The sequence below is a fragment of the Gambusia affinis genome, linkage group LG21 (assembly GCF_019740435.1).
Source record: "Gambusia affinis linkage group LG21, SWU_Gaff_1.0, whole genome shotgun sequence".
NCBI lineage: Eukaryota > Metazoa > Chordata > Actinopteri > Cyprinodontiformes > Poeciliidae > Gambusia > Gambusia affinis.
This window is the reverse complement of record NC_057888.1, coordinates 6,969,113-6,995,566: the sequence shown is the minus strand read 5'-3', so window position 1 is coordinate 6,995,566 and position 26,454 is coordinate 6,969,113. Positions and strand designations below refer to the sequence as shown.

The 26,454-nt window shown below is 37.0% G+C and overlaps 4 protein-coding genes across 7 annotated transcripts in view; 3 read left to right on the top strand and 1 right to left on the bottom strand.

Moving 5' to 3' along the window:
* The window catches only part of slc4a2b (solute carrier family 4 member 2b), a 43,530-nt gene extending 41,771 nt beyond the window's left edge, over positions 1-1,759 (top strand). For all 3 annotated transcript variants that reach the window (XM_044104554.1, XM_044104555.1, XM_044104556.1), the window contains one exon: positions 674-1,759. In XM_044104554.1, coding sequence (XP_043960489.1) covers positions 674-754 — 81 coding nt within the window. In that variant the 3' untranslated portion in view covers positions 755-1,759. The remainder of the gene's footprint in view (positions 1-673) is intronic.
* Positions 1,760-3,625: 1,866 nt separating this feature from the next.
* On the top strand, positions 3,626-5,373 carry si:ch1073-406l10.2 (uncharacterized protein LOC100536977 homolog). Its single transcript, XM_044104551.1, has 4 exons — positions 3,626-3,846; positions 4,629-4,733; positions 4,897-4,998; positions 5,086-5,373. Exons 1-4 carry the CDS (start codon positions 3,655-3,657, stop codon positions 5,173-5,175), a joined length of 489 nt encoding a protein of 162 aa, XP_043960486.1. The 5' UTR covers positions 3,626-3,654; the 3' UTR covers positions 5,176-5,373.
* Positions 5,374-11,439: 6,066 nt separating this feature from the next.
* Positions 11,440-14,195, top strand: LOC122824212 (comitin-like). Of its 2 annotated transcripts, XM_044104553.1 has the most exons (3): positions 11,440-13,055; positions 13,127-13,220; positions 13,789-14,195. In XM_044104553.1, the coding sequence occupies exons 2-3, from the start codon at positions 13,131-13,133 to the stop codon at positions 14,047-14,049; spliced, it is 351 nt and encodes a 116-aa protein (XP_043960488.1). In that variant the 5' UTR covers positions 11,440-13,055; positions 13,127-13,130; the 3' UTR covers positions 14,050-14,195. The 2 variants fall into 2 exon arrangements, with proteins under 2 accessions (XP_043960488.1, XP_043960487.1); XM_044104552.1 differs by having other exon boundaries at positions 11,440-13,220.
* A 1,155-nt stretch (positions 14,196-15,350) lies between these two features.
* LOC122824657 (protein scribble homolog) lies at positions 15,351-26,413 on the bottom strand. Its single transcript, XM_044105519.1, has 7 exons — positions 26,390-26,413; positions 25,923-26,059; positions 24,156-24,295; positions 22,677-22,714; positions 22,247-22,321; positions 18,588-18,639; positions 15,351-17,072 (listed from the first exon to the last, which is right to left on the bottom strand). The coding sequence occupies exons 1-7, from the start codon at positions 26,411-26,413 to the stop codon at positions 16,942-16,944; spliced, it is 597 nt and encodes a 198-aa protein (XP_043961454.1). The 3' UTR covers positions 15,351-16,941.
* Positions 26,414-26,454: the final 41 nt, after the last annotated feature.

The window sequence follows — 26,454 nt, the reverse complement described above, 5'->3', positions numbered from 1 at the left end:
GTATGTTATTAGGACTGTGTGAGTTTTTTTTTATTATTTGATTATTGCAGCCTAAAAATTGCTGAATTTGTGGCAACTGTTTTGAAAAAGTTGCAGCTAGATTTGTTGAGTTTTACTTGCAAGAAGGAATCAAACATTCATAGTTCTATTAAAAAAGCAAAAAAATAAAATATTTACACCGGAAATAATATAAAAACAGGATATAAGATTCTCTACAATAAGTGGAAGACGTGAATGGATGCATAGCTGGTTCAACCAGTACACAAGTTTTTTTTTAAATTGTGTGGTTTTCACTCATATTCTGATGGTCTGTTCTATGAATGTGCGCCTCATAGTCGCCACCTTCTGGCTACACTGTGTGCTGCGCCTCAGTATGTTGCAGTTTCCTCTGGTTTTTCTGTGAAATCGCCCATTGATAAAAACTCATTAAAAACTTTAAAAGTAAGACAGACATCAGGATTCATAAGAATCGAGGTTTAAAATATTATGCAGTAATGAAAATTTTGTTTAAAACCACAAAAGTAACATAAAACTAACCAGCTTTTTTATGTATAATACTACTATAGGACATTTGTTTTTATTTTGCTTTTAGGTTGTAAATCACAGAAAATCATCAAACTTTAACATATAGGAAAATTAATGCATCCATCTCCCTTCTTTTTCTCTTTTTTAGCTGGATGGTGATGATGCAGAACCAAAGTTTGACGAGCGCGATTGTTACGACGAATACTCCGAGATGCACATGCCCGTGTAGCTCAGTCCAACTCCACTCGACACCCAAGATCAGAACCGCTGATCTCCGGCTCAGAAAATTGAAAGTAAAGCTTGCTGGAAGAATCTGGTCAACAACAACTCTGCTTAGGCGCCTTTTTGTGCTCGATAGCGACAACAAAATGAAGAGATTTAGCTTTATTTCTTTATTTTTTCATGACATTTTATTTTTATTTAAAAGTTTATTTCAGGGGACAAGAGATTCCAAATGAAACAAAATGATTGCAAACTAAAAATTAATATATAACAGTAGACATATGTGCAAAACTGATTACTTTTTAGCCCTGAAAAGTTGCTATGATTCACATTGAATATGTGGAAGATATCTACGATACATTCCTTAACATTAACATGTTGTTAGTGCTAGTCATGTTTTTTCTTCCTTTACACCAACTAAGCGCCTTATGAAGGAAACGAGATACTGAGCAGTTTTTTTCTCCTCATTCTGTCTTATTTTAGACAGTCAATCACTTTAAACCTGAAGCTTGTAGCACTTTTTTATAAGAAACCAAATCTGAACTGTATTCTGTGTAATTATTTTTAGCTGCTTAGTGTTCGTAGTGTGGCTTTAATTGAGGGACAGTTTTTTTAGCCTGCTTTTTCATCATTTTGTTTTTAACTTGGATGCTACAGTTTAAATCATGGGTGCCCAAAGTCGGTCCTGGAGGGCCGGCATCCTGCAAGTTTTAGTTCTCTCCCTGGTTTAACGCACCTGGATCAAATGATGGCTCGTTAGAAGGCCTAAGAAGAATATTGACATGCTGAAAAAGTTGTTGCTATCACCAGGGAGGGAGCTAAAGCATGCAGGATGGCGGCCCTCCAGGACCCTTGGTTTGAATCATCTATTTCAGTGCCTGCAGTGATGGAAGATCACCAGCAGAGGGAGATCTTTGATTACTGTTAATGTTTCACCAAAAGATGCAATCGTACTGTTACATTAATGCCATGAAATCATGTTTCTCATCATGCAGAGTTCACTTATTTTATTCAAAACAAAAATAATAATACAGTGGCTGTATAGATGAACTCGAATTGTCTGTGCAGGGCACTAATGTTATAATATGTTGTGACTCGGTGAGGAATTGCTGTAAATTAATCACCATTTTGTCCAAGTGCCAAATATCTGCAGTTACAATAACAAGCTGCTGCAGTTTGATTATCTCCAATCTGATCCTGCCGGAGTTTTTTTTTTCTTCCCAATTTTACTCTAAAACATTCCATGTTTTAACTTTTGTTCTGTTAAAACGGTTTAATTGTTTCAGATTTCCACCCAGACCGAGCAGAAAATTAATGCGTCTCTGCAAAGGAAGGCTTTTTAAACGCTATATTTGTGTGTTGTAATCATTTGCATCATGCGGTTAAATCTTTTGACTGTCAAACACTTTAAAAATGACTTCTGTTACATTATGTCAAACACTACGTTTCCCCTCTGACTGCCTCAGCCTGACTGAGATGGTGCCTTTCTGGGGTCAAAGGTCACAAAAAGTGAAGTGCCTATGGGGTTAAGTGACCTAAAAGTGTTTAGGATGGTACATGTTACAGTGTTCAGCACTTTTCAAACATCTCTGGATTATGCATCACTGCTGTTTGTTTAAAGAATACTACAGAAGTTTTTTTTCTGCTTTTAATGTATGCAAACACTCAAAGATTTGGTAGAAGTGTTTTGTTTTTGTGCAGTCTGTTGTTTCTGATCAGTGTGCCTGTGTAGTTTCAGATTCTGTGATCAAGTCGTTATGAAGTGTGTAGATTTGTTTTTATTGCAGTACAAGTCCATGAGACTGTTGCTGATAACTTGTCCATCAGATATTGATGACGAATAAAGTGTTTTCTATTTACTTGTTTTTTTTTATTTATGAACATCTCATCCCTGCTTCACATAAAGAGAAAACACTTTTTTTTTTCTTCTTTTTTTATCTACATCAACAGTTTTGTGATGGTAATATTTTAAGATATTTTTGTAAAAACTTGAGCTTAAAAGGCATTTCAAGACAAGGCCGAGGTTATTGGTAGTAATTACAGCCTGAGGCCGTTCCCCAGGCAACAAATTGATTTTGGTGCAGACTTTCTTTTTTTAATCTCTTTATACGCTTTATGTAAATGCGTCTGGTTTACATTCAGTCTGTGTGGAGTCATGTTGAGGATTGTTGTGGTGCATTTCCATTGAGGCATGATTTGAACCGTTTTGAACGTTGGATGCTTTTGATGTGTCCAGCGCATTTGGTGTGAACGCACCAATAGCATTAGCGCCACTAATACCATCTTGAATTAGTGCTTTAGCTCTATTAATGGTGTCAAATTAGCATTGTAATGTTGGCTTCTGCTAATACTGTGTTAATGTTTTAGCATTAGCATCTGCTAGTAATGTGGAATTAGTGGTTTAGTGTTGGTTTTCACCAATACTGCTTAACTCTTTAGCATTAGCTTGCACCAAATACCATGTTGACTTAGCACTTTAGCAATAATACCTGTTGCATTATTAGTGTTTCAGCCTTGTCAGAATTAACTTTTTAGCTAGTTGTGCCCACTACTAAATATCTCTATTTACGGTACTCCACAGCATGATGCTGCCAAATAAAAATCGAGAAAAAAGGTGAAAATGTATTTTATATATATATACATATGTATATATATACTTTTGTTCATATTTAGGTTCACTTTGTTTCAAATATTTTAGAAGCACAGCAGACTTGTACATGATTACGTTGGAGAACTTGGTTTGGAAGATAGAAGTTTATCGTGTCTAAAATCCGCCTCCTGAAGTCGGAATGTGGCATGATTGAGCTTGTGTCCTTCAGTGGGAAGAGGAGGGCCGGATGCTCCCCCCTCTTCTGGATTATGGGTCGGCTGCTCCACTTTCAGCCCCCCAGACACAAACTAACCACGATGGTTGCTTTCCTGCTCTGGGTCTTCAGCCTCGGCTGCCTGGCTTTGCCGTCCGACGCGCAGCCGGCTTACAACAACCTTCCTGACTCCTTCAAGAAGGGAGTGGATTTGGCCCTGGAGAAACTCAGCTCCCATGCCAGCGTCCTGCATCATTTTCTCTTCTTCAGGAGTTTGGAAAAGTCAGAATTCGAGGTAAAGTTCTGTTGTTTTCTAATTTTGATGTCCTGTGTTTAAAATCTGCTGCACTTTGTCAAATTGTTAATGTTTCATATATTTCTAATGTCTAAGTATTTTTGGTCTAGTTTCTAGTGCAAGTGCCTTAGGACAACAAATTGAAAACAGAATTTTCATGTTTTTCTTGATTATAGTGACAGAAATTCAATGTTTGTCTTTGTGTGTGTGACAGGAAATTTTAATGTAGCTGTCTTTTAATAAAGGTCCAACAGCCTTTGAAAATCAGCTTGTGGGTAAAAAAACAACAACCTATGTACAACATAAAGTTTGGTTTGTTTTTTAACATGTAACGGTGGTTAATGTGCTGTACTTGATGAAATACATTTGAATTAAAATAAAAGTAGGTTACAATAAGGTTTCAGCAAAATATAGAAGCTTGTTTTATGCCAATAATTCCTACTTCCACTTATAATAAGACCTTTTTCCCAAAGGGTGCTTGTTTTTAATCAATATTAAGAAATAAATGCCTTAAAACTACTCCTATATCTTTCTGATACCTGACTTGTAAGTCAGTTTTGTCTTATTTAAAGTGTAGTAAGATATTTGCACTAGAAACTAGGTAATATATTTTTGTTTTTGCAGTGTACTTTGACATGTTCTGCTGCCTTGCTTTTCTTTTTTGTTAGGTTTTTATCTAGTTAAATAAACTTTTAATAAGATATTAACAAATAGTATTCATCATAATAAATTTCCAGAGCATTTTTAATATTAATATCATTGTTGCCTCACTTCCTCCTCAGCCCGGCTTTAATGTGAAATTCATAAACCACAACTTCTACCTTAAAGCCACAAAGTGCCAGAAGGGAACCGTCGACGCCACGAGTTGCCAGTTCAGAAACGACAGGGTGAGGGTTGTTTTTTCTTTTCTTTCTTTCTTTCTTTTTTTTTGTTTTGTTTATCTGATTTGTCAGCTCACTGGAGCTGGGAAAGCTGGGAAATGTGGAATGTGGGTTTGGAGGCGCCAGTTCTGACTTGCCTCTGCTGTTTTGTTTGTGTGCGCTCATGCAGCCGCTCATCGACTGCGTAACCTGTTATAAAACCTTCGAGGAAGAGATTGAAGCAGAACCGCAGCCGTACATCCACTGCGTCCACAGACCAGCGCTGACCGAGGTCCGTTTGACCCTTTCTGACCTTTTGTTGCTTCAGATTTGTCCTGAAGGCTGCGCCGGGTTTGACTTTCCTCCTTTTGTTCTGCAGGACATGAGAACCACCAGAGCTGAACAATGCAAAGCTCTGAAGTACAGATGCGGCACTCCGACTCTTCTCTCATCGATTGGAGACAATTAAGAAAGTTTAACACGTCAAAGCTAAATTATTCTGTCTCCTCTGTTGTTGTTTTATCAAAACTAGCTTCTATGATGTCGATTTTATGTTTATTTTCTCTAACAAAGTGCATAGTGTCAAATAGAAATCATTTTCCATCCTCTTGTCTCTGTCACGTTACTCACACACTTATCAAGTAAATAAAACATTAAGATCACTTTATTACTGAATCTTGTTACTTTTGCACCTTATTTTCTTTCTTTTGTTACATTTTAAAAAAAATTTTACACAGTGGTGTCATGCAGCAAACTATTCACCAGAAACTGGAGGTGGGCAGAAATGAAGATGAAGCCGTATGACCCCAACAGAATGAGGAAGTTCAAAATAACAATTTGGACTGCAGCATGTATGGAAATCCACAAGTGCCACAACTCAATCATGTAAAAATAAATGGTAAATAAGTAAAAAAAATATATATTTGCTAAATATTTCATTATTTTATGTATATTTTATGCATCATGGTGATCGAGGCTATATGGGCAGTTGCCCCAAGGAGGTTTTAAACAGAATAATAAAAAATAAAAAAACATTGCTTATATTTCAGTTGTGCCGTGTTTCCTGTTGGATTCATGTGTGTGGATTCAATGGGGAGTTGGTGAGTGCTGCTTGATTGTTTTATGTGTGTTGCACTGTATTTGATCTCACCCCAAAATTTTGAAAATGTAATTAATTTTGATACTTTAGTAATTCATTACTTACTGTGGCTCAGAAGGGTCAAGAAAAGGCAAAAGCCACAATAGAACAGAAAGAAGCCGCAACAACAAAAAGCTGCAACGCAACAGCAAATAGATGAAACACAAAACAAAAACACAAGAAAAGTTGTTACGTAACGACAAAGTAACATTAACATTAATCTTGTTAAAGTCTGATAAAATGCAACACGACCTTTCACACTGCAGAAGCTTTGAAAACAATGGGAAACGTATCGGAATCAGCTCTACATACGACGGATACGATTTTTATTTGGGCTGTGAAGAGATCGGGATTGAGCTGTTCAAATTCCCAAGAAAAAAAATAGAATATAGGCCACATATGGGCAAAAACATAAAATTTGTAGAGATTCACAATATATCGGCACCAACATCAGTATTGGCAGATAATAGTCATGTTGTAACATATTGGTATCGACCCAATAAATAAAATTGGGTCAATATGAACAACCAATATTTATTTTTATCTGTTTCGGATTTTTTTTCTAAAGGCATCAAAATGGTAGTGAAATATATATAATATCAATAAATATCGGTTATTAGCCATAACAGCGATATTATTAGTAGGAGATATTGACAACAATTTTTGTATTGGTGCATCCTTAAGGTTTGGATTACATTCGGCTGTCGTGTGATCGCAGCCCGAGGTTTTTCAGACTGATGGATGTAATATTGTTACTTTTTGAGATCATTTTGCCTACTTCATGTTGTCCCATAGGTCCTAATTCTAACTAATTTTAGGTCAGTCATTATTTAATCAGTCATATTTCCACATAGAACCAAATTAAGTTTGAGTAGATTTAGTTTTTTTAGACATTAAAATAATAAGTCCATATTTTGTAGTTAGTTAGTTGCATTTTAATGATTTGAAACATTTAAGTGACCATTTCAGTCTGTACTCTAACCAGATGAAATGTTGAAGCTTTTCCTTAGAAGTGCCAATAACTTTTTGTCCGGGTCTGTAAGAGAAATCCTGCTTTTCCTGAACAATTTCCTTTATAAATCCTCATTAAATCTTCTTGAGAAACGCTTTAATCTCCTTCAGTTTTGTTATTACTCAGTTCAGTGAGTACTCTGATTTCTTCATTTCTCCAGTTCTCCTCCACAGCCATAATAGGACTTCTTTTGGACGCCAGCAGAGAAAGGGAAAGAGAGAGAGAGAGAGAGGAAGCGTATTCACCCCTTGAAGCTTGGCTGTTTTCCTCTCACACAGTTGGAGGAAGATGGCTGCAGGGTTGCTGCTGCTGCTGGTTTGCGCCGGAGGTTTGCTGCTTCCTGCCGAGGCCCAGGGCTCGTATGATCAGCTGCCCACCGCCTTGAAGGCCGGAGTCGACCTCGCCTTGGAGCAGCTGATGTCCCACGCCGGGGTCAAGCACCATTTTCGCTTTTTGAAAAGTGTGGAGAAAAATGAACGTGATGTAAGTTTGAGTTTCTCTAATTTACATTTTCCTAATCTTGTGAAATCACTGAATCCTGTAACTTTGGTATTAAAATCACTTCAGGGTTGATTACTCAGGCTTGTTCCCTCATGTCCTCAAAGGTTTATTTTACAAAGTAAATGAAAACTTGCCAAGCATTTTTGGTCCAGTTTCTTGTCCAAATATTTTGCACACTTGAAATAAACTTACAAGTAACCTTTTAGTCAAATATATTTATTTCAAGTCAATAATTCCTTAATATTCATAAAAAAGTACTAGATCTGCTGGCAAATCTTTTCACTTGTAACATGGGAAAATGTCTTATACAAGTGAGTACAAGTTTTTAAAATCTAAATTGATGAGTTATTCACTTAAAACAAGCAAAAATGTCTTTCTGAAACATTAATATTCAAGTGTGCTAAGATATTTGATAGAAACTAGATCAAAAACACTTGGTAAGACTTTGTGTTTTTGTACTGAAGTTCTGGTTTAAATGTGTTTCAGTTTCTTTTCCTCTCTGCTTCCAGAAAGTTCTGGTTCTGACTTGTTTTCCCATCTGTTTCGGATCAGGCGCCCTTTGGAACCCATAATGTAAACAAGTTTGCTCTTGCCAGATAAAGAAGTTGGATAAGGTTTACCCTTTCTGGAGCAGAGGGAATAAATAAGATGGGATCTTGTCTGGAGTTAATCAGTGCGAAATAAACGGATCTGATTGTTTTTTTAATGAGTCTGTTGCTATAGAAACGATCAATTACTCTAAAAACAATGCCATCTCTGACACAAGTTAAACCAGTTTCTGTCAGTTTGACCCAAACGGCAGCCAGAAAGAAGACGTTTTATAGCGGTAGCCTCATTTCACGTGGATGACATTTAGGAGTTTCTTTAATCATTTTTCTCCAGGTTTTAAATTGTTATCCATCAGGAAAAAAAATTAAATAATCCTATTTAAGTTTCCTCCTCCAGATTTTTACTCTTAATGTTCATAAATGTCAGAATTTATAATTACTGGCACTCTTTCTAGACTTCTAAGGTAAGAAGAAACAGTCCCACAGCATAACAGATCCTCCACCGTACATAATGGGCATGATACATATTCATGCGTTTGTTTCTGGCTGCATCCAGCTCGATTGTTTATTGCAGAAAAGCTCAATCCCACTCTCACCAGAACAAAGCAGTAGAGTTACAATCCCAGCAGCGCTGAGCAAACTTCATATTTATGTTTGTGATGGTGGGAGAAGAAAAGCTTTTCACAAACTATAGCTGTAGATTTGAAAATGCTTAAATCAGCAGCTATTGTTTGTGATTTCATGACTTAATGTCAACAACATGTTCTCTTGTCTTTGCCATTTTGAAGAGTGGTGAGAGGAACTCATGGATTCCAAATTCACAGTAAATTGAAACTTTAAAATCCACAAAAATCCCTGTTTGATTTATTTCACACATCTGGTCTTCTCAAATTACACATGGATAGTTTTTCCTCATAAAAGCCAACATTTGTTGTGCAAAATGATGCAGGAATCTTTAATTTGATGGAAAATGGAAGCTGCAGCTAAAATGTTCACTTTTACATTTGCATTTTTTTATGACAATTACACCGTGTTCCAAATTATTATGCAAATTGGATTTAAGTGTCATAAAGATAAACTTTTAAAGATAAAATTTGATTTATGCTCTAATAGTTCATGACTTGAAAATTATACTGACCATCATTTGCATTGACCATTTAAGAAAATCTGAGAAAATATCACTTGCATAATAATTTGGAACATGGTGTAAATCACAAAGATATACCTGCAAGATGAATATGTACAAAATCAGAGCATCACTGCTTTACTTCTCCATCATCAATGATTGTTTTTGCTGTTTTATTTTGGCTAAACTGAAAAAAAATCTTTGTATACATAGTAGATTAACATTAAATCAAACCAATATTCAACCCATTTATGATATCTTTTATGAATCCTGCGTTGATGGAGACTTGTCTCTCATGCAGATTCAATCCATTTGCAAATTTACTTCATTTTAGCTAAAAAAAAAAAGTTTTTTGACTAATAAATCTGCATTGTGGTGTCTTGCAGGAAGGGTTTGGTGTGCGTTTCCTCTTCCATCACTTCCACCTGAGGCCCACCAGATGTGCCAAAGGAACAGCAGCTTCAGACGCTCGTATCTGTCCGTTCAGGAACGACAGAGTGAGTTAAGACCCAGAACCAAAGTTTAACCATGTTTTCACAGGATTAAAACCTTGGGTGTTTTTATTTTTATCATCCGCAGCCAATGATGGATTGTGCCGTTTGCTATAAAACGGTGAATGAGCAGATAGAAACTACTCCGGAGCCGTACGTTCACTGCATCCAGAGACCGAGGCTCACGGCGGTAAAACTTTCATCTTTCTGGTTCTGATGATGCGTTTCAGCTGATGGAGGAAGTGCGTTATGTTGATGTTTCTGTCAATGCGCTCGCCCGTTTCAGGAAATGACGACAACGCGGATGGACCACTGGAAGAAGATGACCTACAGAACCGGTGGTGCCTCTATTATGGCCCTGTCTACTGGCTAAAGATGCTCTTTATATGCGAAGCGTCACACCAGACAGACTTCACACATGCATAAATAACTCTGTCAAAAAGTGTGATTTTCTTTTTCGTTTTACTGTTACATTTAACATACAAATCTCTGATTTATATTCATTTTAAGTTCCTAAAGAGACTTTATTCCAAATATAGTATTGTAACGCAGAACATGTCACTTTCTCTGAATTTATCAGTACAAATAAAAAATGTTTAATCTTGGATGTCAAAGAGAGGTTCATTAATTAATCTTTAATGCTCTTTATCAGCATCAATTCATATTAAATTTGGGCTTTTGGTGATGGAATAGTTTTATAACATCAGAATATTTCTTAATTTAATCTGCATGGGGTAAAAAGAAAAGTTTCCATATAATATTCCACTAATATAAAGGATTTGTAGTAAAAATTTAATTTGCAAAATAAATTTTTGACTTTTCAAACTCATAGATTTCCAAGTTTTTTCTATAAAATTTCTGATATCAATCTTCAAACTTTCTGGGGTTTTCTATTTCCAATTGCCCTAATACTCCGTTGCCATCCATGTTCAATAAATGTTGCCAAAAAACCCCCCCAAAAAAACTGTTTTCATTTTGTTGCATCTTCAGAAACAGGTTATTTCTGAAATCATAAAAAGACAGTGAAATATGAAATGAAACGAAGTACAAGTACGCACACATCGCTTTAAACGAAGCAATAGTGGCACCAAGTGGTAGCAAGAGAAACTGCACGAGTTTTACACAAAAAAGCAGCAAAAAGATCCAGGATGTTGTCTTCTTTTGCCACAATTTCTGTTGCTTTACTGCAGTTAAATGAAAACAAACATACTTTATAGTTTTTGAGGAATATAAAAAGAGGCAATGCATGATTAATGAAAATATGAATGATAATCCTCAAACAAATACCAGTCACTGTCCAAAACAAAGTTAATGATCAAAATGCATCTGTCTGCAGCTACAGGACTGTGGTGCTCTATAAATTAAATACTGCTGATCATGACTAATGCAAATGTTTCTGTATCTGTCATGACCTCATAAAAATAAGCAGTTCATTGAAACTGTTTGAATATTTCTAAGTCTTGGTTTGAATAGATTCCTCAGTGGTTACCTCATCTTTTTTTCCGACAGCAAAAGCCAAGGCATTGAAATTTAGAAATGGAGGATTAGCAAGTATTGTCAGTAAGAATTTTCTATTTAAATATTCTGAAATTTAAGGGAATTAGATAGCTTTGAGTTATTTTAAGACACTTTCTCAATAATTGGTATTGAATTAAAGTGACACATTTTGTAAACATCTTTCTTTAATATTAGAAGATATCTAACAAAAACTATGTTGAAAATTTTTTTCTCATTTCCAAAAGCTCCACGTGTCTTTATTTAGATTTATATGTAATTAAAGAAACAAACTGTTGCATCTTTGGTGCACAAACGAGTGTTATCACAGATCCTTCCTCCCAGCACCTGTAACTGTAAAAATAACTAATGTTTACAACTCTGCTGTTATTTTCACAATTTTTGTAATTTTAAATAAATTCAGACCTGATATATGCTGGGGGTTATATATTCCTTGCACTCTGCTGCTGCTATCTTTGTGCAAATATTAACATATTTTACCATTTTTAAATAGCCTTACTCTGTTGCAAATGTTGCTTTACATGCTATTTTTAATAACTGTACAGTAAAATTACATCAGAAATTCACTTAGTCCATGATCTCTTTGTGAGGTGAAGCACCGCTTTCCCAACAACAGAGATATTGAAAGTTCAGATGTCATGAAGCTGATATTCAAAATACAACAAACTATCTCTTACAGATATTTTCATGCACTGTATGGAAGGAGAGACAAGTTTATTTGACAGTCTGACATTAAATCAGGCAAAACGTTTAAGGTCAGCTACCAAAGTCAGTAAAGTTATTTATTTTAAGCTTAGCTTTCTTCAAATTCAAAGGTTTATGTACATGTTCTTAGTATTTAGTATGGTTGCATTTTAACCTGCCAGATTTGGGTGAATAATTCTGAGTATTCTCCTTCAAGCTTCTCCGTAGTTCAGTAAACTTTCAACTAACTCAATTTAAACGCTGTATCCTGTTTTGATTTTTAATCTGCATTTTAAGGTCTCTGATGTTATTTTATTATATTAACTGTTATTGTGATTGTTTTTGACATTTCTGTAGCCAAAAATTATATTTAAGAGTAGCGCTACTTAAACATATTTTTACCGAAGTAGCTGTCCAAAACAATACTCGAGTAAAAAAAGTAACTGATCAAATAATTTTATATTTAAAAATTATATAATCAGACCAATTTTTTGTATTTTAAGGAGCAAAATTAAAATAATTCATATAAATACATTTTTTAAAATAAAATAAATGGGCAAAATCAAAGGATTTCTATTAAAAACTTATGAACAAAACCTGGAGGTCTATGTCTGGTGAATTTTTGGCTTCATTCAATGATGTTACTCACAGTAAATAGATTATCCAGAAACATAACTCAAGTAAAAGTAGCAATACTTTACAATAAAATTACTCAAGTAAAGGTAAAAAGCACAGCCTAATGAAAATCAACAACGCATCTTGTTATACACTGGACATAATTACTCACCTGAAATAATGTTTAGCTGATTTTGAAAATAATTGTTACAGAGAAAAGCGGGCTAAAGTCCAAATACAACATTCAGCCACACTAGTAAGAGTTCAGTCAACCATTCTTCTACAGTCCATTCAGGAATAAACTCTCACACTGGGTTGCTTATTTATGAAAACAATTTAAGAGTAATTTGAACATTTGTACTCCTAAAAGTAGGCACAGTCTTATTTAAATACATAAAACCCCCAAAAAATAACATTGTTTATTTCCAAGTGCTTTTAAATGTAATCCATCCATCCGGAACGTCTGATATGAGGACAGAAACATTAATCATTTCTCCAGTTGTGGTTATCTTAAGCATGCAAAATGTCAAAGGCGCAGCACTAAAATGCTGTCATGAGGAAGTGGAGAGGAAAAGTTGAGATAAGAGAAATTATGGCCAATACCTGCTTTACCTGTAATAGATTAAACGTCCTCTCCACCCCCAGGACAGACAATATAAAGACGCTCGTTGTCTCTGACTGACACCAAACAGACCGACTGCCGCTGGACACTCAAAGCTGTGAGTACTTATTCATTAATAGCACTTCTTCTTGTTTCAGACAACTTCAACTTTATGTTTTTGTGTTTCAGAAAAATGAGTAGAAACTACTTGTCCTATAATGACGAGCTTCGCAGGGGAGATTATCTGTTGTCCAACAACAGAGAATGGAAGGCGGTTTTCCAGGTAAACGCATCTCTCAAATTTAAAGGGGCGACACGACATAAAATCGACTTTTTAGTAGTAATGGTCTTCCCTCATCAAAACCATAACTAGAGTGTTGCTTTAATTTTTTAATGCGTGTTTGGGAAAATCCTTTAATCGCCCTAGCAACCATTCAGATGTGCAAAACAGCTGCGCCTTTGAGACGTAGCTCCTCCTGGGAGCTTTTGCCACCCATTCAGCTCCTTCAGACTAGCCAGAAGCAATTAGCAAAAACCTGGTGGAACTGCTGAGCTCAGTGAAACTCTGGTAAATAAGTTGTTAAAGGGTTAATAGAGGAGCGATGTTGTGATGACTTCCTGAAGGAGGAGTTTCAAAAAGAGCTGGAGTTTTTAAAGAGACAGAGGTCTAATTTCAAGGTGTTAAATTTCTCAAACTTCTTTGAAGTCATATTCAAAACGTACAGCATAAAAACGGAAGTTACTTAATTATGCCATAAAATGACACTGGAAAACATTACTGGCTCTTTAAAATTTCAATACTATCCTTTTTATCTGATTTATCTGCAATAAATACTTCTGTTTTTCTGCAGAATGACGGAAACTTCGTCATCTACGGCTGGAAACCGACCTGGGCCTCTGATACCTGTGAATCTGATGCGGTCCGCCTGATCATGCAGGCAGATTGCAACCTGGTGATGTACAACAGCAATGACACCCCCAGATGGAGCACCGGCTCCTACCTGCAGGGTTCTCATGTTTGCCGTGTTCAGCTGACTGATGACGGCAAACTGTTGGTGTACAAAGACTCCCATGAAATCTGGAACTCTGCCTGTTCTAAAGGCAAAAAGTGAAGACGCAAAATTACAAATCTCACTAGTTTGAGCTCTCTGCATTTAAAATTACTCTTTCAAAGGATCTTCTGGTGTTAGCTTAGCTGCTTGGTCCAAAATGTTAAGGCACAACATGTCAAATCTGATGCAGAAATATAATAAACATATTTTTCTTCCTGTGTATTGTCTAAAATATTGACTTTATTCTCTAAGCTCTTTGTTTTGGGGTTTAAATAACATGTTTATTTTAGTAACAATAGCAAGGCTAGCTAGTGTATGAGCTGACCACTACATGTTTGTTCTGCCATTATATGTGGAAGTACATAAGTGGTAAAAATGGCAACAACACTAAGGCAAAGGGTACTCCATGTGTCCTTAAAATGTCTTCATGTAAAAGAAAAATTCTTGCTATGTTTTCTGGCATATAGAAAATAGAAATAATTTGGGTAATTCTATCTAAATCAAAACGAGACGTTCTTTAGACTGAGAAAAAAATGTCTGTCTTTTTAGTCTGCGTATGCAAATATCTGATTTCATCTGTATTTATAGAAAATGGTTGTCTTGCTGTCCAAGTATCCTGAGAGCAGACTGCAAGATGTTAAATGAAGTCTCTAAAAACCTTAAACTGTCAAATGGATTGGAGGCAGCTTGTCCACATTCCGACATGTTTCCATTGTCATACTGACAATTTTATCACCATATTTATCTGTCTTGTTCATGGGTTAGGTGTGTCAATATACCTTCTTTTTGTTGTCTTTAAGTCGTGGATGAAAGCTTTACACTGCGCTTGCCAAGATGGCGGTTCAGTGGCGCACACGACAGATTTCAGGAAACTATAAACACAGGTTTAACGTGAGATAATCAGTTGTTAATATAAATTTAATAAATGCTGCTTCAAGCAAGTTTTTGTAATAAATTAATATTCCATAACAATCTAAAATACCACTGATATAATTTCAGACCTATTTTTCCTTGTACCTTTCATATTCAAACACCCCGCAGCAGGAAACGTATCCATCTTTTCTGCATGTTTATAAAATCTAAAAACAGAAATAAAATGAGGTCCTTTCAAAATAATTTCCCGATAAAGATATTTTAGAAAAAATTAAGTTACCTTTTTAGAGGTTTGACATTTTGTGGCTCTAGAAGTCTTATTTACCTGGACTGAAGGCAAACGTAACTCTTAGGATTGGCCATAAACAGAAGTTAAGTTGGATTTATTATTGTAATAAGAAACAAAAGGCACAGAACAAAAGAATTAAATTTTCTTTACGTTCTTTTTGTTTCACATGCTGTCCAAGCACAAACGACAACAGACTGGATTAGCTTCTTAAATGAAAAGTAAAATTTATTATTCCTGAACCACAAAATAGACTTCTTTGGTTGTACAAATTCACTAGTTACAGTCTTATATGAGCTATAACCCTTGACCCTATGACGTCTGACCCCACACCCTCTGGCCTGTTAGCAAGTTAAAGCCCCCAAAAAGAACTCGAGACAAAAATAAGAAACACAGAAAACATAAAAACACAGCATCAATGTAGTGAAACTCTTCTGAACAAAAAAAAAAAAGGTAGTTGCCTACAAATAGAAAAAAAGAAAAAACAAACAGCAAATGATAAACTGAATTTCAGTCAGTGAGAGCAACATGGAAAAGTAAAGCAGATTAAATTAACAAAATGCTACGATGCTGTGATTCTGCAGAATGTTTTGCAGCTCTCCCAGTTTACATGGCGAGCATCCCAACACCGAGCCTCAACCTCACCCAGATGCTTCAGCAGTCCAGACAGGCTCAGTTTCCAACCCATATTTTCTCTTCTTCCTTACAGTTTTTGTACATTATTCACACAATAAATGATTTTTTTTTCAGTGGCGTCAGATTTAAGTTAACCATAGTCGGAAAAATAAAACTCCCTGCTACCTTCAAATCACTGTGGTTAAAAAAAATATATGTATAGCCAGATAACGCAAAAGATGCTAGGGTAGCATTAACAGTTCACATTGATTTAAAAAGAAAATACAAAAACACATGATACCCTTAAAAGGGTAAGTACCATTGATAAATGATAAAATGCATGATCCCAAGTGTTAATACTCTCGGTTGGGGAGTATTTGCTGCTGCTGTGTCCAGTGTAGTTGTCCTCTCTGTAGGGGAATGTAACGAGGGTTAGTCTGAACAGAGGCTGCAGCGATGAGAAACCAGCAAGTAGACGCGTTCGTCCAAACAGTTAAATCATGTTTACAACAATTCCTCCTGTAATTTAAGTGTTTTTATAAAGTTACTATAAGTAGTGATATGCAGATGAGTATTAGGAACTCATCTCGAGTTCAAAAGGGTTGAAAGGGTTGAATGAAGGCCTTCGATTCGTCTAAAATTACAATAAATTATGATACAGTGGCAGTGAATAAATGATATGTGCTTCAAGAGAAAATATTGTCCACCATATGTGATGATGAAGGTAGCAAGCTGTTCCCTCCTCAGTTAATATTTACACCCCAAATCATTAAAAACAGACACTTTACAATCTAATCGCTGAAGTTAGTAAAACTATAACCCATTTCTTCTCATTTCCTGTTTCCACTATGCTTTTTTTTTCATAACAGCGACATCACAATGGTGCAGATAAAAAAAAGAAAACTAAAAACTTTGATCACCCTCAAGTTAAAATAGATCTGATCTACGAGGCAAACAGAAGATTTAAGAAAATAATTCATCCGCAAGTAGCAATCCTAGCTAACCACACCGACTCGTCCCGTCCAGGTACGGAGCTCGCCGACTCACCCACAGACTATAAAGGCAAGACTGGCACGCAGGATATAAGTGAGTATCTATGTGGCGACCAAAAGCTTCAGAGTCTTTGCAGTGGTTATATCTGGAGAGCCGACCTCTCTGGGTTACTGGTTTTGGTTGTGTTATGTCGGCACAGCGGCTTCCAGGCTGCGGCGGCCCTGCCTCAGTTTGCGTTTGTTGCTGTAGAGGGCCATCTCCTCCAGGGCCGAGGTGGAGGGCAGCGGGGCGGGAGCCTCCACTTCGGGGCCGTGCCCTGCAGAAACACAAAGACACACAAAAATACTTTTTAAATGTGTTCTTTTGATAAACAGCTGCGCAGAAACCGCCCTGAAACCTGCAAGACGCGTCCCACACTGAGCAGCAGCAGCTAGAAAACAGCAGAATCAGCAACGAGAAAACCCAGATTTCAAATCATTCCTGTTTACATGCACAGCTTGATTCATTCAGGTCCCACCTGAAGGTTCCTGTTGTGTTTTTAATTGTCCTTTTTTATGGAGTCAATTGCAGTCGTATGAGCACAACAAAAACATTTGTTTTCTAACCTGTTATCTGCGTCACTCAGCCATCAGATTGGTGCACAGTTCTGTTATACTCATTCAGCTTTCAAGATCTTTGAGGAAAAATGTATAAAATGTTTTGCACTGAGAAGCTATTTTAGAATGAAACAATTTTGATGATGATCTAACTCCATTTTGTACAACAAAAGTCTTTTCTAGCGTCCCGACTGATAAATTTTTGGAGCAAAAATTAACCCCTGATGTCCTGAGAAGAGGCATTGTCGTCTATTGTCGTTATTTGCAGATATTGATTGGGTGTCAATTTTATGGCTGTATTAGAAATATGCAACAGAGGTTCCAGTTTGGGACTTTTGTGTGGAAACCCCCCCAAAAAACGGCAAACAAGCACATATGCATTCAAAATGCACCAGAGTTCACTTTTTTTTGGTCCATTCAAAGTTCGGTTGTTCATTCATTCCTCCCCAAACAAACCGGACTTTCTAGGAAAACAATTTAGTTTGATTAAAGCGGGCTGGACTTTCATATCTGTGCATTTCTACATGAGTCCAAAGGATCCCAAAGTCCTTTTAGGGACAATATTAAAGACTTCTCATTAATTATTAGTTCAACCTAAAAACAAATCCATGCAGTTATTGAAGTACTGAGAGCTCGTCCGGCTTAAATCCAATACGCAAACACAATACAAATACGTTAGGAAAGGCATTTTCAGCACCTCTGGTGTGTTTGACATGCGAATTGACAGGTCATAAAGGTTGTTGCCAGTAAGAATTTATCTGAAACCGGAATCTGGGCAATAGAAGAACAATAACTGGTGTGTCTCTATAAACTGGTCACATCTTCGTTGCAAATAAAACAGCTAAATAGATGATTTTACTCAAATAAAACAGCTAAATAGAAAATGTTACTCAAAAACCCAAACAGTTGATGCAGCGTTAACAAGAACTGCAGTTTCTTGAAAGAAAGACTTGAAGTCTTTAGAGCCACCTTGCAATGGTTCTGACCCGACATACATTTTGCAGATCAGGACAGCAGAAGCAGAAGAACCTGAACCCAAGCTTTGCCACACACCTTGCAGGTTAGACCGACACGAACAAACTCCCCTCACACATCCAGCCAACACACACATGCTCACAGGATCCTACCAATAGGAGCTGCTTAGTCCTGGAAGTTACCTGAATTAAAGGGAATAGAAGAGGTTGAGTTAAACTGTTTTAGAAGTCCGTTTCAGTGCAAAATGAAACTGTACATACCAGCATTACTGGAGGCGTCGATGTATTGCACTTCCTCTGCTGCATCAGGGGTCTGGAAAAAACAAAAAAAACAAAACAGGCTTTAATGAATAACAGGGAGGTGGTGATAAAATGCTTTAATAACCTATTTCCAACAGTAATCCTTCACCGTTTGAGTAGAGGAGCTGGCAGGGTAGCAACCCGTCACTTAACCTTCAGAGGATTATCTACTCTACTACAACCCCACCCCCACCAGAAACCCATAAAGGACAAACGATGTAGAGTCGATGTGTTAATATCGTCCACGGAGAACACCAGTAGACACCAAACAACGCAGCATCGAAAGGTATCAACTCAGTTCCTACTTTAGATTGTTGATGCTCAGAGTTTTAACCTGCAGTGAACTGGAAGGCGCAGAAATACGACAAAACAATTCCTTCATGTTTCTGACATATTATGCTAAATTGAACAGGTTAGGATCGGACTATGGGTTAAACAAAATCATTCTTGGATAATGAGATTTCAGTCTGATCAGTTCTGCCTGTTTTGAGCTCTTTTCAGAAAGAGATGTTTTAAAATGTGCTTGTCACTTTAAGTACCAAAATACATTTGGTGCATTACTGCCACTGTGGTACCAAAAGCTCATTAGTTTTAAACATTCGTGATCAGAAATAATGGCTGCAAGCAGATGCCCCATTATACAATTGTATATCCTTGAAAAGCAGAAGTGGAGCTTCCTGCACAACCAACAAGGATGCGGCAAGTGGTTTCTGGAGGCTAGTCAACAACAAAACACTTCCAGTAGTCATTGTACATACAGTGGTAAAACCATCTGCCCAAACATGCTGGAGCTCAGCTGGGTTGCTAGGTAACGGGCTGGGCTTCTCTGGGTTTGCTAGGTAACGATGTAGTGCCTGCTGATTTGTGACAATACATTCCGGAGATTTTTGAAAGGGTTCATTTTCCCAAAAATAAAAATACTTAGTCAAAAAAAGTAACTTTTTTTGGCTGTTTGGTTATTTTAAGTGCTTAGGCTGTTTTTACAAGCAATTACAACCTAATAGAAGTATAAAAATGTGCAAAATTAGAATTTTGGTAAAAGTACCAAATACATTTGGTGCATTACTGCCACCTTGTGGTACCAAAACATTAGTTTCTGAGTTTACATTACGATCAGAAATAATAAACACAGATACAACATGTAAACGTACTAAAACCAAATGACGCAAACAGACGTCACTGCCAACAGATCAGACGCCACACTGAACCCGACGCTGAAACCGACTGACGCACACGAATAAAACCCGAAGACCAGCACAACCACAGGTTTCCTCTGCGTCCTCTCCACAGGAGACATTCTGAACTTATTCTCAAGCCTTTATTTGCCTGAATTTATACCCAATCGTGCCAAAATATTCCGGGTGTTTTTACAGTCAATCAAATGTTAAATTACTTAGAGATTATAAGTTTGAACTTTGTACCTACAAGTAGTGTAAATTTGGATATGATGCTAATTAGATCCACTTTAAGGAATGAGACAGACTGTTCAAAATCAATATGTTGATTATTTTATTGATGCTGCGATTGCGCAAGTAAGACTGAGCAATAGTCAAGTAGATGTTTTTTTTATTTTTATCATTAGTGTTTTAATTTAAGCTAAATTCAGCAAATTTCCTTTTCTGCACAGTTCCCGGAATTTGCATCCCATTTTTTTCCAACATTAAATCAGTTTAACAAACTGAATTTCAATTTATTTTAAATAACTGTCTAAAATTGATCACGATCTTAATGTGGCCTGAAATAAAAATAAGTTTTAAACTCCTGCCTTAGATGCAAAGTTCTAAAAGCGAAATACACTATTTTTAAATTATTGCATATTGATATTAGTGTCACTCATTTCCTTTCCCTAGTTGCCTAGTGTCACTAAAAAACTTCAAACCTAAAATTAGAAATAAGTGAGAATTTTGGTCACATATCGTCTATTCTAATATATAAGGTCCAGAAGATGTTAGTGAGCCTAAAAATTTATATATAATTTATTGCACAACTTAGATTATTTACTGAGTTTATCCATGAGTTGGCCCATGGACCTTACCAAGCTCACGACAAAGCAAAGCCTCATAGCGCATTGTTTCTATGTAAACATGACTCATTAGTGCATCATTTCTACCGGATTTTCACAATATATCAGCTACTACAATGGACAAAGGAACTAACAAGTTCATGTCATCAACTGGGAGGAGGTTACTGGCTTGTTGCAACCAGCTTGTTTGCAACAAGCTGGTTGCAAACCTGAGGCCAGCAGGTGTCAGTCAGTTTTATAGATCTGAAATTTGGTTTGATGACCTCAATATGAGAAGCTACAGACTGAGGAGGAACCAAAGAGCTCTGTAAAGGTAAAAGCAAATCTTCTGAAGCTGGGATATACTTAATTTAATTTTACATAATTATCGCAGTAGAAGATGTTTGTTTGTTAAAATTTTATGAAATCTATTTGTTATATTAGATGTTTGTTGTGAATGACGTAAACTCACAAAGGAACGAGGTAATGAGCCACAGCAAAGGTAAACAAAGGTAAAATAACCCTAACGAGTGATCAACTCAAAACCATTTGTACCTCTCTTTGTAGTTTAAGCACACCTGTTACCGTGGCAACCGCCTGCACCCCGCAAGACGAGCAAAGATTACGTTAAAAACATAACATCCTGTCCGTTATGATATCAAGTTTCCAGGCCTGATATTTATTTCTCAATTAATCAGCGCTTCCCTGAACACAGCGATGGTTGATTGACTAGCTGTACTTGGTGCTAGAGTGGCTAACACGAGTAGCAGTTTAGTCCAAAGCCTTTTCCTTTTCTGCTAAAATAAAATCTTTAGTGTATGTCAGATACAGTACACGTTGCATATTGATCTGTTTAGCTAACGTAAGACTGTGTAGAAGTTGTATCAGAACTGCTATTATGCTGTACTGAGCTAACGGAAGCGTGTGTTTGTGAGACAGCCGCCCACGTGACCACGTAGAATGGGCATCAGCCAATGAAAAGCGGCCCCTCTGGTAAGGTCCATTGTCTTCCTGAAACACATGTCGTTCACACTCTGACCACTAGATGGTGTCAAATCACCTCTAATCTCTCCTAGACTCTCCTGGCTGTAAGCTAATCGGCTTTACTCGTCCATAAGGGAACAAAATGACGACAAAAGGAGGACATCAATGTTTTATAGAGCCAGAAGATGAGAAGAAGTTCTTCTGTCTGAAATGTCATGACCCATGCATGGACAAGGAGGATGGAAGTGAACAAGAGAGTGAGTGAGATGCTTAATTTGTAGCCATAACCGATTCAGGTTAGTAGAATCAGAAAGTCCATGTCTGCAGCAGGCAAGTTTCACCGTTTCATAGTTATTAGTTAGCGTAGCGATATATAAAGCTGTGAATGGTTACTGGTAATGTTTTTATGAGAGAAGGAGAGTATTATTTCAGCGTTTCTTTCCTTGCGAAGTACAAGTTAGTGCTCCACACGTCTACCACTGAGCCACGACTGAGACTGCAGCCACAATGATGCCTCTTAATCAGCAGTAACTTGAGGGGAGGCAGCAGGGAAAGCCAGGGGGGTAAAGAGGGAGGGAGGAGGCCGGGGCGGGATGGGGCGACGGCCCCCCGGAGCTGAGCATGCAGCCAATACCTGAATGTCGTATACGGGTTTGGAAGAAGGAATGGCGGCAAACTGTCGGTAGTCAAACTTCTTTGATGACAGGGACTAGAAGGATAGCAAACAGGGATGAGCAAAAAGCGAGGGAGAGGTGGAGGATGAAAACAGGAGAGTGGGGGGAAAATAAGGAGGAAGAGGAGGCAAAGAGGCTAATGGGTGAACCAGCGGAGGCAAATGATGGAGAGCAATGTGTGTCAGTTTACTGACATCAAGCAGGATGGTGGATTTATGGCAATGTAGGAAATGTCCTCTCACCAACTCATCAACGAAGACCTGGTTTTGATCTTAAAGCTCTAAAAACTGGACTTAACGTTAAAAAATTAATTTTATTTTAAGAAACTCTCCAAGTTAAAGCAAGAAAACCTCCCAGGGTGAAGAGGAGTAAAATCAAAAAAACTCTTACCAGCCTGCCTGGAGAGGTTAATGCTCGAGGACTGAGCTCTGTCAGGAAATAAAAAAACATGTTTTAGTAAACAACATTTCAACCTCTCTACACATCATCACAAATACGCAGCGTTTTGTAAGAGTACAGAATTTCTCCACATTTTGTCACGTTACAAACTCAAAATACAGAAAGCAATGCAAAGCAGAGGATCAGCAGGAAGAGGAGACAAAAAGAAGACATTTTCGTTTTACAAATACAAATCTGAAAGATTGGAAGCTGAAGGATAAATACACAAACACTCCACACTTTTCAGATTTCTACAAACCATTATCTTCTTTTCATGCAATATTAATGCAATAGTTTGTGTTGCTCTGTCAAGTTTGTAGTTTTAACAAGCTAAATGTGAAGAAAGTTCAAAAAATACATTTGAGATGATTAGTTACACATATTTGTTTTTTGAAAATTTTATTTTTGGAAAATATGGATTTCCTATGATGTCAGTATCTTGTTTAACGAGCTTCTATTTATTTGGACTTTGAATTCAACTTTACGATGGACTACTAGGGCCAGGCTACAGTTGTTTTGTTTTATTATGAGAATACAGTCCTTATATTACAAGAATACGGTTTAAATAATGAGTATAAATTTGTAACATTATGAGAATAAAGATATAATTTTATCAGAACTCCAACATAGGAAATTAAAAATTGAAATGAGGAATGTTGAGCATCTTGTGAAGATAATACTGAATAGAAATGCTTAATTATTTTTCAGCACATCAGGATCAAATTGTAAGTCGGACGAGTTTGAAACAATTGTGCAAACAACTTTCTGTTTTGAAGAAAGAGCTACACAAACTGAGATGCAGATCCTGATAATTAAGCTTTTTCTTATCAAAACTACTATTTCTTGCAATTTTAGGATGTTTTTTTTCAAGTAAAATTGTGTCTTTTTCTGCTAATATTATTACTACAACCCTGAGGAAAAGTAAGAGACCACTTAAAATGACCATTTTCTCAGATTTTACTGTTTATAGGTATATGTTTGAGTAAAATGAACATTGTTCTTTTATCTATGAAGTACTGAAAACATGTTTCTGAAACTCCAAGCAAAAAGTTTGTATTTATTCGCAGAAAATGAGAAATGGTCAAATTCACGAAAAAGATGCAGTACTTTCAGTCCTTAAATAATGCAAAGAAAACAAGTTAATATTAATGTACAGACAACAATACTAATGTCTTAACTCAGGAACAGTTCAGAAATCAATATTTGGTGGAATAATCAGGAGGTTTTCAATGGGGGTTCTCAGCAGTGGTAATGCAAGTAATTAAACAAAAATTCTCGTTGCCAGGCCCTAATTCTCCGTCATGCAACTCAGAGAAGGGATGACTAAAGGAAAAGCCACATTTTCAAAATATTTTCCATCATTTCTTCTCCAGAAAAAAAAGCAAGCAAAAATTTTAAATAAAACTGACTGATATCAGATTTAAGTCTCACCTTCCATGGGAGTGGGAGACGGCGTCGGAGCCGGCGATGGGGACTCCGTCAGCTGGTCTAGTGTCCCACGCTTCTTCCCGTCCCGAGTTTTGGCGATGACCATCTGAGCTTTCAGTGCATCTTGTTCCAGAGACTTCATTCTACACAGGAAACAACCAGGTTCAAGGAAGTCCTCTGACACCAAGGCGGAGGCGTGAAACAAGGACAAGAAACTCCAGAGGAAGTTGTAGGCCATTCACTACTAATGTCGGGTTCTCCTTGTCCTGGTTTGCAGTGATCGTCTTATTTTATGAAAGAAATAAAGGAAGGCATTCCAGGAAAAGGACGACCTACTGCCTGTAGGTTTACCCTCATCAGCTTGCAAACTTACTGTGGGCCATGTGTTAATACACATACCGCTAGAACGGCAAGGCACAAAGAAAAGAAGAGCTCTATGGGACGGACGAGACAGAGGAGAGAAAGGTTGGGGAAAACTGAACTAGAGACAAAACACAAAAGACGTGCAGAAGCAAAAAATAAATAAAAAACAGAAGTAGAAAGGCAACAGAAGCACTGTTAGTGTTGCTGCTTGGACCTTTCTGGATCTGGCCTCTAAAGCAAAATACGGAAAAACCAAAGCACCCCAGCACACCCCCATGATGCCGCGCGTCTGGCCCTAGCGGCCGGAGCCGAGGAGCAGACCTGAGCTGGGAGGCTGCAGAGGAGGAGGTAGAGGAGGAAGCATGGGGGGCTGCGCCCTGAGAGGCCCTCACTCGGGCCTGGTAGAGCCTCTTTGCCAGGTCCTGCTCATACTGTCTAACATCCTCCTCTAGGCCATAGGGCCTGAGCCCCGCAGGCCACACAGACGGGAGGCGACAGAGGGGCCGGGAGGGAAAGGAAAGGAATTTCAGGATGAAGGAGAAGAATGAGGAGGAGACAGAAAGGGACACAGACAGAAAAAAAGAGAAGAAAATCCAAGAAAGGAAGATAAAACACTGAAAATTAGGAAAACCAGGAATAATAAATACGTATTAGACGTGACATTAGGGAGAAGGAAACAGACCAAACAAATACTCAGCAGCGTCGTTCTTATAGACAAAGTGGACTGATACATTTATCGTGAACAATTTCTTCCAAGAAAAATAATTTATTGATAAATTTCAGCTTTAGACGGCAAATAAAATGACAAAACTGACAGCATGACTGGAAATATTTCTGCTATTTTCTCCACTTTTAAATGCACAGACTGTGTGTAGTTTAGTAAATCACACTTTAAGAAAAACAGTGTAGAGCAACAAGTTATTTTATGAATATCTACTAAAGGATTTTTCTTTGATAATTAAACAAGTTTATTTCTACTTTTAAGTTTTAAAATAAAGACCTAAAACTTTTGAAAGACAAAAAAAAAGATTTTTTTTTTCAATGAGATATTTGTGGAAAATTCTAACAAAAAAAGTATATATTTTCCAAACTAATAAGAAAAATAGATCTAAAAATAGACCTAAAACAAACAAGATGGATACATTTTCTTCAATGGAATTAAAAAGCACATCTTTGCTTCTACTTTTTGGAAATTGTCTTGAGGAAATATTATGATCCTATGTCTCCATGAAAACCTCTGACATAGGAGTACGGTAAAGGTTGCAGACCCCTGGTTTAGTTTTTCACACAGCATTAATTCTATGAACTCAGAAAACAAACATGAATTGAAGCAATAATTCTGTTTCCATGTGTTACCATCGGTACTTCAGTTTTAAGTGATCATATTTTTGTTTTTGCTTTAGTTACCGTGCCGCCCGCCACATGGCTCTCTTCTCAGCTTCCAGCGCTCGTTTCTCTGCAGGGGACAGATCCTTGTCTGGGGCCACGGAGAGCTCAGGGCTCTGCATGCGGAGCCTCTCCTGATGTCTGCGCTCCGCCTTGGTCTGATGAGCGTCAGTAGAGGTCAGAGCTGGGCAGCAACTAGCTACATTTACTTTAGTAACTTTTTTGGAGAATTTGAATAAAATGTCTGGATACTCCATTCACTGAATGGCTCACCAGCAGTTTTTGTTACAGTTTCATATTGTTCAAGGTTTATATAGAAAAAATTGATTAGGAATTATTATATTTACTTCATTTTGTTATTTATATTAATTACTTTCATTTCAGTCCTTAAAATGCCAAAATTTTCACATAACTTTATATTCTTGCCAATCTTATTATGTAATTTTTAAATATTAAATGATTGATGTTTTGATTAGCTACTCAAATACCTTTTTACTCTTGAGTAACCCCATCTCAATTAAATGTATGAAAAGTTAACTTAATAATTTCCATT

Coding starts and splice junctions, on each gene's coding strand:
- si:ch1073-406l10.2 (XM_044104551.1), top strand. CDS start 3,655: ATGGTTGCTTTCCTGCTCTGGGTCTTCAGCCTCGGCTGCCTGGCTTTG. Junction 3,847..4,628: donor TGGAAAAGTCAGAATTCGAG/GTAAAGTTCTGT, acceptor CTTCCTCCTCAG/CCCGGCTTTAATGTGAAATT. Junction 4,999..5,085: donor ACAGACCAGCGCTGACCGAG/GTCCGTTTGACC, acceptor TTTGTTCTGCAG/GACATGAGAACCACCAGAGC.
- LOC122824212 (XM_044104552.1), top strand. CDS start 13,110: ATGTTTTTGTGTTTCAGAAAAATGAGTAGAAACTACTTGTCCTATAAT. Junction 13,221..13,788: donor AATGGAAGGCGGTTTTCCAG/GTAAACGCATCT, acceptor GTTTTTCTGCAG/AATGACGGAAACTTCGTCAT.
- LOC122824657 (XM_044105519.1), bottom strand. CDS start 26,413: ATGGGGTTACTCAAGAGTAAAAAG. Junction 22,322..22,676: donor TAACCTCTCCAGGCAGGCTG/GTAAGAGTTTTT, acceptor CTATCCTTCTAG/TCCCTGTCATCAAAGAAGTT. Junction 18,640..22,246: donor AACCCGTATACGACATTCAG/GTATTGGCTGCA, acceptor TGTTTTTTCCAG/ACCCCTGATGCAGCAGAGGA.